General features: G+C 41.1%; 2 protein-coding genes across 7 annotated transcripts in view; one reads left to right on the forward strand and one right to left on the reverse strand.

The window, feature by feature from the left end:
• Nucleotides 1–5,968, reverse strand: part of LOC122773733 (F-BAR and double SH3 domains protein 2-like) — a 47,655-nt gene extending 41,687 nt beyond the window's left edge. For all 5 annotated transcript variants that reach the window (XM_044032622.1, XM_044032621.1, XM_044032619.1 and 2 more), the window contains exons 1-2: nucleotides 5,658–5,968; nucleotides 470–567 (exon numbers count right to left, since the gene is read on the reverse strand). In XM_044032622.1, the coding sequence (XP_043888557.1) occupies nucleotides 470–567; nucleotides 5,658–5,678 (119 nt within the window). In that variant the 5' untranslated portion in view covers nucleotides 5,679–5,968. The remainder of the gene's footprint in view (nucleotides 1–469; nucleotides 568–5,657) is intronic.
• Nucleotides 5,969–8,012: 2,044 nt separating this feature from the next.
• p2ry2.1 (purinergic receptor P2Y2, tandem duplicate 1) lies at nucleotides 8,013–11,617 on the forward strand. Of its 2 annotated transcripts, none has more exons than XM_044031484.1 (5): nucleotides 8,013–8,233; nucleotides 9,866–10,216; nucleotides 10,298–10,466; nucleotides 10,617–10,968; nucleotides 11,056–11,617. In XM_044031484.1, exons 2-5 carry the CDS (start codon nucleotides 9,883–9,885, stop codon nucleotides 11,248–11,250), a joined length of 1,050 nt encoding a protein of 349 aa, XP_043887419.1. In that variant the 5' UTR covers nucleotides 8,013–8,233; nucleotides 9,866–9,882; the 3' UTR covers nucleotides 11,251–11,617. The 2 variants fall into 2 exon arrangements, with proteins under 2 accessions (XP_043887419.1, XP_043887420.1); XM_044031485.1 differs by lacking the exon at nucleotides 8,013–8,233 and adding an exon at nucleotides 8,260–8,727.
• The last annotated feature ends 469 nt before the right edge of the window (nucleotides 11,618–12,086 follow it).

Consider the following 12,086-nt stretch of genomic DNA (forward strand, 5'->3'; position numbering starts at 1 on the left):
TTTATTAACAACTACGTTTAAAAGAGAGTCAGTCAGGAACACTCTCATCATAATTAAACCATTTATTGGAACAAATGGAAACACAGTTAGATGGCTGATGGCTCCACTCTGTAGATGCTCCTTGGATTGGCCACGCAGCATGCTAATCCAAACAGGCAGCGCCAAACAGGAAACCAATGTACTTGACCGAGCCCAAGCCAGAACCTGACTAACATTTATATCTTTGAGCCTGTTAAACTCTAGTTTGTACGTATAGGTGCAGGCCGGAGTGGTGGCGGCAAAACTTTCCCAGTGGCAGTGGTGTGAGGCAGCATCAGTGTATTGTTTACGGCCATGTACTAACACAATGTTCTAATCAGACTGATAAAAAAATCCATGTTGTGGATATCAGTATCATATCAGACACACAATAAGTAGTGCTGAACAATTTCGACTGTGTACCAGTGAGTGATAAAGGAGCCGTTTGTACCTCATGTCTTCCAGCAGGTCACATTCAGTCTGGTGTTTTAAGTGCAGTCTCGTCATCTGCTCTGTGTGCGTGTTTTTCAGCTCCTGTGTCACTTTGACCTGGAGGAATCATAAAAAAAAAAAAAAAACATCAGGTGAAGGATTGACACATATTCATGCATCTGCTCTGCAAACATGTTACTGAGCTCCATATCCACCTATAGAAAACCAAACACTGCAAGAAATCATCTGCACCTTTTAAATATCACATCGTCATGAAACAATGGGAGCCTCTCTGCTCTCTGGTCACATAAATACTAATTAATTTTTCCTCAATAGCCATACCAACCGACCCCACTTAGATAAAATGTTGCATGAAGTCACAAAAACATCATCAGACACCAATGTAACAAATGCAGTATGTTTAACCACCAAGACTGCAACTAACAATTCACTTTCCTTAATAGACTCTCAGTAGATTGTAAAAAATTGTCTCCACCGAACTAATTATTTAAAACTCAAAGATATTACATTTTAAATTACACGAAAAACGGAGGCACGGAAAGCCTTGAGAATTCTATGTAGATACAATGGACTACTAATCAAAGAAAATCAGCATGAGACAATTCTACTACCATCACACCACTTAACTTCACTGAGTGCAAAATAGTAAAGCTGGTCAGATAAATACAATTCTTTCACAATCGAGTGATTTAATCAATTCATCTCTCAAAGACGTTTATGGTGATAAAAAAAAAGGAGCTCCCGAGTTACACAGAAACAATTTAACTTCAACCTTTCTTCCAACCTGACTGTACTCGGCTTCAGTAACACACATACACACAATTCCATCAGTAATTCCTCAACATCCCTCAGGGTTTTGCAATTAAACGCTGAGCCAGTACATATGTGAGGCCAATTTTAACACTTTCATAGACTGATTAATGTGGGCGATCAAACCAGGAGGATATAGACTGCACTCATTCATACTGTGTAGAAACAAAGAGCTCACCATCAACAAACACACACACAAACACCTCCTGCAAACACACACAGGGTCACTGTTGAGGTCATTGTTTATTGTTGGGTGAATTCCATCAGCCATTCTGCAAAGAAACAGTGGGTAAATTCATGACTGTTCTGTTCTGTTCAAAGAAAACAATTAGCAACACAACATGCGCACACACACACACACGCGCGCCCACGCACACACAGACACACACAGCGCAAAGCTGCTTCCTTTCATGTGCCATGTCTCTGAAGATAAGGAGGGAGTGGCTCATTACATTAGCTGGGCAAAATAACTTAACATGATTTCACCTTCCATCAGTCACAGGAAAACACAGCAAGAGAGGTGGAGAAGGAGGAAGAGAAAAAGGGTGGGGGGGGGTGAGAAGGAGACGGGGAGACAAAGTGAGAATGAGTGAGGAGCTTGTGAGTGAGAGAAGAGGGAAGAATATTAAGTGTGATCAGATTCAGATGGAGGGGGAGAAAAGAGAATTAAAAGACAGTCGTAGCAGGGAGATTATGACAGTGAGAGAAATGTGACGGGAATAAGTTTATTGCAGGAAGATTGAAGAGAAATTCTGCATATTAGAATTATGTTACCCTCTGGATAGTGATATCTAATCTGCTGGTAGGTTAATAGCACACAAAACAAGAAACCTGTCTGTTGTGTATTCTAAATCAGTTACATGCACATTTTAATGAGGAGCACAAATTACACGAGAACAAGAAATCTGCATCGAGATGAATTATCAGGTGTTCCTGAACAACATAAAACAAGTTCTCGTGCTGCCTCGCATCAGAAAAATACCATAAATTACTGCTAAATTACAGTATGAGCATGATCAGTTGGTTAATCTTATGGTTAGACTGCACCATATATAATGTCAATACACAGTAATACCAATACAGCAGATCGACTAATTACAGCCTCAATTAAGCTGAGGCTTCTTTAATACTGTATCCACACAGAGGTAACATCATAAAGCTCATCATAAAGAGTTACAAAGCTTTTTATTGCTCAGCTTTCATGCTGCTGGATACCGTACAAGTGCTACGTTACGTGTTTCTCCGGATGCAGATTATAAAGGAGAAAGAAGACTTTACATTAGGGCTGATCTATTTTAATAAAAAAATTCTGATCTTATGAATAGGTTTGCATTGTAAATACAGCAATTTACTATAAAACTACTCATTTCTGTATCACTTCGTTACATCCCCCAAGAAAGAAATGACTTGAGTTAGGGCAGCAGAAGAATAACAGATGGAATAATGAACAGTAAAAGTAACAGATAATAAATAAATACAATATAAAATCTGAGGTTACATTCAACATGATGCAAATACAAAATAAAAATGACTATGTATGGGGTGGGAATGGCATCTAAGACTTTGTAATTGTGTCCCTTGTCCTCCTCTCCACCATCACCTCTTAATTGTCCAGCTCCTGGACAACCACACAGAGCTGGCCGTCCTCACAAGGTTATTAAGTTTGTTCTGCTCCCCTGGTTTAACTCCACCCCCAGTCTGGTAGTGGGCCTTCTGCAGCCTGCTGCATACACTGAAGGAATGGAGTCTCTGTGCTTTCTTGTAGAAAGGTGATATCTGGTGAATTTCTTTGGCTTTCTAATGTTTGATAAAGTGTGATAAATAAGTAAATTGAAGAAGAGTGTTTTTATCTTATGTTGATTCAATGCCAATAAAATACAATGATGCCCTGTCATGACAAGGTAATATCCAAAAGATGGCATCTTGTCATCATGGAGTTATACTGTCATGTTTATATTGCCTATCCATGTATTGCCCAGTAGGGCTGAACGATTTTGAATAAATATCGAATTGCGATGATTTTGACTGAAATTGCAATTGCGACATGAGAGGGAATGTTTGGGAAGATCTGAATAACATATTTTAAATGATTACTGTGTAATTTGTGCAGATCTTGGAGAAACAGAGGTGTTTTCTTCAGTCTGTAAAATATGATGTGTACAGGTCAGGACAATATTTAATCTAAAATGGCAATTTGACACACATTTTGGCATTAACACAAATTACGATTTTCGACTCATTTGCTAAAAGGCTGTCACGTCATTTTCATTGGAGGAACTCACTTAGTATTGTAGGAAATTAAAATATAAATTAAATTTTTTAATCGCATAGAACAAAAAACAATTGAAAGAATCAACTGCAGATTTTGCTAATTACATTGTTTCAAAAGGGAGATTTTGATTTAAAAACAATTACGTTTCAGTTATAATAGTGGCCTTTGCATACACTTTCACAATTCTCTCCACTCTCTGCTCTCTCCTCCATCTTCCTCATTGCATGCATGAAATTACGCATCAGATTTTTGTGGGCGGAGCTAATCTTCTTCACAACACAAAATGGACATTCCACAGTTAGGCTACTGTAGAAACATGGCTGCAAAATATGACAGCTCCTGTAAAACAAGCCCCTTGCCTAAACTACATATAAAATGCTTATCCTACAGCTATGAAAACCAAATTATGATTAGCAATTTAAGCAATTATGTTTGTGTCTATGGACTGGTGAACCGTCTATCGCCCTATGTCAGCTGAGATTGGCACAGCACACCCCGCGACCCTTGTGTGGAGGGTAGAGTGGTAGAAAATGGATGGATGGATGATACAATCATATTTAGAAGTTGTATATTCAACATCTGCCAATAAAACCTTCTAAAAGTTACACATGGACTGGACCTTTAGGAAGCTGTAACAGTCACGTATTGATAGACTCTGGGCGTTTTGCTGTGTGCTGTGCACTCAGTGTGTCAGCCACATTGGCAGGGGGTAAAACATCAGAGTCAAACTAAATGGGAAAGACACTGACAGCTGACAAACAGGATACCACAAAATGAATTTGACTAAACAGTGGTGCATGACAATCATGGTATCAACACGTGTGTTTTGGAGATATGATATGACATGACATGTTCAAGGACAGTCTGGTGTGACAAAAAAAAAACTGAGCATAAATGGCACTGGGGGAATATGTGGTAATTAAGAGAAATCTGTGCAGCGGTTCACAGCAGGGTAATTGGCTCTCATGCATCTATTTCAGGACAACACACACTCACTCATAGCAACCAACGGAGCAGCATCTGCACACACACAGAGACAGTCTCTCTGTGTGCATGTGTGTGCATGCTCCTATATGTCCATATGTGTCACCTCTGTAGAACCTTTTCTCACAAACACACTGAACTTGTCAGGACCAGCAGTCCTCATAGAGACCAAAACATGGGCCTAATGAGGCAGAACCTCATTTCTGAGGAACTAGTTACGGGCAAAGATGTGAATTAATTGTGGTTAGGTTAAGTTTAAACTGGTAATGGTTAAGGTAAGGGGTAACGCTTTGCTTGGGCTGTCCAAAAGAATGAATGTCAATATGTATGTGTAGGAATTGTCAAGCAAAACTATCTGTGTGAGGAAATATTGGCTGGTCCACACAACTTTAATGGGATTTTTGAGGATTAGGACCTGGTTTTAGGTTTAGGGTTAGACTAAGTTGTGTTAGGGTTAAGGGTAAGGGGCTATTCATTATGTCTATGAGTGTGCACACAAAGAATGGAAAACCAGCATGTGTGTGCGTGTGTGTATCAGCTCAGCCTCTGATGTGACCATACTAGAGACTAAAAGAATGAAGGTCTTTCCTTCAGACAGCAGCAAGCATCACAGCGTGGAGAAACCTCAGGCTTTTGTTATCCTGTCAGCACAATAACACGCATTCTGCACCACAATCAAAACACTGGGTTATATTACTCAATTTGCTGTACTGCCGTGCGTTGACGTATACACATCCATTTCACCCGTTTAAAGTCATTACTGGGTGGCTTATTTCAACAGACAACCACAGCATCATATTTAGTCAGTCGTGTTAGTCGTTACCTAGCGTTTTCGAGCTAACCTCCTTGACGTTGCTATAGACAGCTGCATGTTATTCATGTCACCGGGTTACTAACTAACCCAGCTAGCAACCGCTGCTAATGTTGGCTAGCAAGTGTCTTCACGCTGTTGTAATGTTTCTGAATCCCGGAGCATCAAACGCTTCGTATGTGTTTAGTTACGAACGCACACAACATCCTCACGTTAAGGTAACTGCACTGTATACTACGCTGTCATTGTGTGTGCACACAGTCAGCCCATGCAGCGGCTTCAACATAACGGGCTCCACAAATCACTCACCTTCCTCGGCGGCGGCTGCATTTTGGAGGCTTGACATGAATGGTATTTTCCCTTAGCGAGATGTGTGTTGTAATTCCACGAGCAGGAGAGAAAATCAGTGGGAGACTTTATGGGTTTGTTTGTTTTTTTGTTTCCTCAAACAAACACAAATAATCCCCCCAAAAAAATCCTCCCCTCCTCCTGACGACAGGGAGGGAAGAAGACGGGAGTTAGATTTGTACTCCGGCGGCCATGATTGATGATAAATGGCTGGTTTATGGAGAGAGCAGAGGCTGGAGCTGAGAGCAGTGACTGAGCACACTTGTGTTGGTGTGTACTGTACTGTGTTGTGGAACAGACAGGCGGAGGAGAAGAAGAAAAAAACAGGCGGGGGGGATGAGGATGAGGAGGGGGCTGTGTGAGCGGAGATCCCCTTCGCAGCGAAGCCCAACGACGCCACCATGAGGTGATGAGTGGTACAGCACCTATGCCCGAATCAGGTGCAGCGTCTAGACATCGGCTACCTTCAGATCAGGCTCAAGTGACTCAACTCAGACTTTTTTTACAGGGCTGTGTAGACACAGGAATGTGATTGACACTTCCAATTTTCAAATCAATTTACAGTCTGATTTGTGGTGAGTGAGAACAGTTATATCACAGTCCATGCAATTTGTGCCTTTACAGGACAGACATGCCAGGCAAATTCTTGGGGCGCCCAAAAGAAAAGGGGCAGGTGTGTTTTGCAAAACAACAACCATAATGGCCACTAATTTGCAGCTCACCACTGTGAAATCAGAACCCCTTTAATAACCCCCCCTGATGTAGTATACCAGGGCCTTTAGGATGTCCAGGTGATGAGGGTGTTGGGATGCTGAAGGGCCCCACTAGTGTCTTTGTCTGGGGCCCCCCCAGAGTCTAGAATCGCCTCTGTTGAGCAGTTATCTTTGACTTGCACCGGTATGACAAAAAGGGAGACCACACATAGTCTGCACATCATTTAAACATATTTTAATTTAATTTAATTAAAGTAATCAAATACTTAAACAAAACAGGAACAATTATTGTCAGTCGGCATGGCAGAGGAAGAGAGAGAGCATCTGTGGCAGGTCTGCTTAAATAGCCTCCTGAGCTGTGTGCAGTTGTACTGCATCACTCAATCAGCCACAGCTCCACCCACCTGAAAGAGAAGGCAAAACAGCCAACAAGGGAAGCAAACATGGCCAATCCATCACACCGGCAACGCAGCAAAATTAAGTTATAGTAAATTAGAGTGTCATCCTCTAGAAGAAAATCCCACCCACAAATTTGCTGTGATAGCTTCTTGATCTGAATGTCTCCCCATGCAGAATCAATAAAGGTAGAATCTTATTTCCCACTTTAACATCAAGTGGTCTCACAAATATGATCGATATTTGATAAATATGGAACTATATACCAACATTTGTCACTTGGCTTTCTGTTGCACTGTAATTACAATTTAAAATAACCAGGATATATGCTGCAAAAACAAATATTTGTTTATAAAGAACTGGGTGTATAAGGGCCTTGTCTGTGTTAGTCAATTGTTCAGCAGGGAGGGTCATTTATTTTTTTCCCTTTCAGAACACATTCCTATGAATCAGAAACCCTACTTCTTTCCTGGACACATTAAATACTTGCACAAACCCTAGCTGTGAAAACTAACCCCATACTATTGTTTCTTTTGTTAATGTTTACATTTCTTATTCTGCTCCGAAGTTAATTGTAAGAATCATTCGCAAGTTTTGTTGTAAAAAAACAAAACAAAAAAAACATTGACGCTACCTTATCCATGAGTACCATGGATGTACACGAAGGATCCCTGCTCCACTGCTTCGGTCTGCTGGGGGAGACGGGAGGTTGCGTCCTACAGACCTGCATAGCAACAAGACAGCGCAGTCGATTAAAGAAAATTCGATCATGGAGCAGCACTAGAAAAATAAGACATGTGAAACAATAACAAACGAGAACATGAGCACACACGAGACACCACGCCTTTACTCAAGTTAAGATTTGACTGCACGCTAAATGGGCGCTTATTTATTACAATATATTACAGTATTATTGTGCCAAAAATACAATTGTGTACGTCAAAAACACCATATGTATAATTTCATATAGCCAATGGGTTTGGAAATGGATGTGTGAGTGAACAATTACAGTAGTACATTGTAATGGAGGGTGTCCAAGATAGACAGATAGATGGAAGCTGGAAGGACATTCATATTTTACTTCATGCTCCCTACGTGCTGCAGCCAAGGTTAAGGTTAAGGACTGTGTAATGATTAATACTGGGATTCTGGAGCAGGTAAGACATTAAGTAGGCTACTCTCCCTCTTCCACCTTTCCTGTCAGTATAACACTTTAAAATAACAAATTCAAACACATGCACACACCCAAACTTCATCAGATACACCTCTAACAGTTGGCCAGTGGCACAGGAGATTATGGCCGTCAGTCACTGTTGGATCATGTTGTGTTTGCTCAGGAACCAACCAGAGTGCTTATGATCCACCTTTTCTCTCATGATTTTGGTTTGGGTTTGGGTTAGGACCTGTGTTTCTTGGGGCCACATAGAGGTAAGTAATGTTTGCAGTGATGTGCTTACACCAAATGTACTAAATGCGGCATATATTGCACTTCACAAGTCATTTGGTGGTAGTAGTAATAAATAAATAGTTATTAATTGTTGAGCTGTTATGGTTTTCTACCGTTCACCGTGTGAAAGGTTGTAATGCAAATGAAAGTAAAACGGTTTAAAGAAAAACAATTAGGCAGGGACAATGCACAATGACGTATTTTCTAGTGGTGTGTGCTTGTTCAGTATTTGAACAGTTTAAGGTGTAAAGAGCCTTGTTTCCCACTTGACTACAGTTAAAATTTCAGCCTCAGGCTCATCAGCGTCACAGTGTGCAGGCCTTAGCTTGTCCAACAGGGACACACCTACTGGTGTCCGCCACTCGTTTTTTTTAAAAAAATTAAGGTATGCAAACATTACACTACACATAAGAGTTAAGACGCAGTGCACGAGATGATCAACACAGCACAGCCTCAGAGCGGTGTTATCATTCAGGTGAGTAATTTCAATCTAAGGGCTTGTATTTATTTATTTGTTTGTTTGTGTATTCGTTTATGTTTAGAGTGAAGATTTACTGAACAAACAAAAAGTTATTTTAGTGGTAAAGAGTAAGTAGCATATACATGACATATACTGTATATCATCATATACATAAAATACTATATTGCGAGTGTGGAGAATGTGTGGAATTTTTGGAATTGTGGAAAGTGCCTCACTCCCTGAGCTCTGTTAGCTTTTAAATCCAACCTGCAGCTGTTTTGAAGGAAAAGGTAGAAGGTGGAGGGAACATAGAGCGAGTGTGAGGCAATGATTTGGATTAAGAGAACGTAGGTTGTGAGAAAGGGGAGAGTGAACGTGACGGCTGACCCGTCTGCAGATTGAGAAACAAGTAAGTCTGTGTGCGTGAAGTGTGAAGATTTGATGGCGTAGCTTGTCTGACATTACATTACATTGTTTTTTCTTGTGTCAAAACAGGATCTGGTTTGAGTAAAAACCTGATCCTCTGACTCACAGTCACGCTCCCCCTCTCTTTAAAGAACTTGAACATGCAAACGAGTGTTGTCTTTCTATGTGAGGACAAAGCTGCCATAACAGTTGTATGTGTACATATTGTACATATTTGACGGACATGAAACATCTTGCTGTATGTGCAGGCTTATACATACACACTGATGTATGTATTCAGCTAGAAAAGAGGTTTTGGATAAGCTATTGCATTTCAATTAATATAGCACATAGTGTTATATTAAGCTCTCTCATTTACTTAATCACCCCGTGGAAAAAGAAAAAAGAAAACAAAAAAATTGAAATACACAATAAAGAAAAACATTGGAGTTAAGCTGGAAAAGCTGCATTGTGTAAATGTGACTAAGCAGTTCTTCTTGAGCACAACCATAACTTAGTCTGGACTGTGCTCACATTAAATGTAATCGAAACTGTTGATACTTTCTTTACTTTTCCTTGTGTTTCCACACTCAGGTGATGACCTCCTCATTGTTTTTGGTAATTTATCGTGTTTAGGTTCAAATGCTTCAGATTAGACTGGAACTAATGGAGTGGAATTAAAACAAATGCATTTATCTGCTTTTTCAGTAACTTTGTTTCGCCATCCTTGTCCTTCTCTTCACCTCAGGTGTTCCCGCTGCCGCCATGACCGCCTTTGACAACAGCACTGTTGAAATGAATTACAGTGCCTTCTATTGTCGTTTCAATGAGGAGTTTAAATACATTCTCCTTCCTGTCAGCTACGCCTTGGTCTTTGTGATCGGCCTGGCGTTGAACGCCACAGCGCTGTATGTGATTGTGTTCTGCACAAAGCAATGGAAGCCGTCCACGATCTACATGTTCAACCTGACAATGTGTGACACACTCTACGTCTTCACACTGCCCTTCCTTGTCTATTACTATGCCGATGAGAACGACTGGCCCTTCACGGAACCAGTCTGCAAGATTATACGTTTCCTGTTTTATGCCAACTTATATGGTACAGTTTTACACAGACAGTTTGACTGATATCTAATTGATACACAATTTTAATGATAACTTCTATTAATCTCACTGGTAGGGTCCATACTGTTCCTGTCCTGTATCAGTCTGCATCGCTTCATTGGCATCTGCTATCCAGTTCACTCCCTGTACTGGGTCAGTGCTCGCCGGGCTCGGCTGGTGTCTGTGGGCGTGTGGGCCGTTGTTTTACTCTGCCAGGCTCCTGTTCTCTACTTCTCAAGGACTAGGTGATTTGTAAGCTCTTACTTACTTGATCTCCACAAAGGTATCTCTAATTGTGCAAAGAACGGATTTTTCTGAAGAATTCTAAGAAATCTCTTGGCTACCTTGAAGTGGAGTGAAAATTCCTTCTGCTAATATCTTCTTCTGTGGTTCAGTAACAAACACGGCGACTCTTCGCGGACCTGCTATGACACCACCAGCCCAGAACTCTTTGACGACTTCCTGGTGTACAGCTCAGTCGTGTCCGTGCTCATGTTTGCCCTGCCATTCATGGTGGTGATGGTGTGCTATGGCCTCATGATGCGGAAGCTTCTCGAGCCAAGCTGGGAGTCTGAAGGGGGAGATGAGGGGGAGAGGGGAGGCCTGGCAGCTCAACGATCCAAGCAGAAGTCAGTGAAGATGATCATCATCGTGTTGGCCATGTTCATGCTCTGCTTCCTCCCCTTCCACCTCACCAGGAGTCTTTACTACTCTTTCAGATACCTGAGGCAGGTCAATCCGGCACAGGTGAGGACCAACACCTTTATTTGTACACCAAATGTGCTTAAACAGCTTCAAAAGCTCACTGTGTCCATTTTTTTACATGTTCTTCAGATTAGCTGTAGTCTGCTGGAGGCCTCCAGTATTGCCTACAAGGTTACCCGGCCTTTGGCCAGTGCCAACAGCTGTGTGGATCCCATCCTTTACTTCCTGGCTGGGCAGGACGCCCGCAGTAACCTCATAAAGACCATCAGGTCATCGTCATCAAAACTTGCAAAAAAGAGCCAACGCTTGACGACATCAATCTGATCAGATCCACTACCAAGATTAAACTATCTTGATAGAAAAAATATAGAGGGGAAACACTCATCACCGCTCCTTTAATACTTGTGATGCCACATGACAGATCTTCAGCAGTGCATTCCCCAGTCTTAAAATACCAGTTTTCTGATCTCTGAGGGTCAGGTGTTCATGTGAAGACTCAAATGAGTTTCCAGGCAACAATTTAACAGCCATGCATACACTGTCTATGTACTAGAAATGTCTTTTAAAATAATAATTCTATCATCAACCAGAAGGAAATGCATGCTCAGATGTGACCAGATGGACAACTCGGAGAACGCAGAGACAGAGATGAAATGCTGGAAATAAATCATGTAGTGCATTCCTGACTTGACTGCTTTGGGTCTCTGGTCTGCTGCTTTGTGTGCTGGAAATATACAGGTACAGCTTTTTACATTATGATTTGTGTTGCCTTGCCTATAGTTGGATAAGTGATATTAAAGCAGGCAGCCTTTAATTTCATTAAATCTCACTTTATTCAGCCTGTAGGTTTTGAATTTGTAAGTTAGAACTAAGATTTGGGAGAAAAGTAACAGTAGGTTAAGTGAGAGTAGGCTCACTGTTGCTAGCCACGCCCCTTTTCAAATGGCCACTAGGGGGATATAAAAGCAAAAACAAAAAGGTGTCTCAACACAAGTTTTGAACCAACTCCACACACACATCTCACACACTCACAGGACAACACCACAACACCACACACACAGTTGAAAGAGCAATGGCTGGATTTTAACAGCAAGAAAAGCAAATGAGGCAGAATAGAAAATATGTCCCTTCTTTATTTTAAGAGATATCACACAGAATAA

This window comes from Solea senegalensis, linkage group LG8 (assembly GCF_019176455.1).
Source record: "Solea senegalensis isolate Sse05_10M linkage group LG8, IFAPA_SoseM_1, whole genome shotgun sequence".
Lineage (NCBI taxonomy): Eukaryota > Metazoa > Chordata > Actinopteri > Pleuronectiformes > Soleidae > Solea > Solea senegalensis.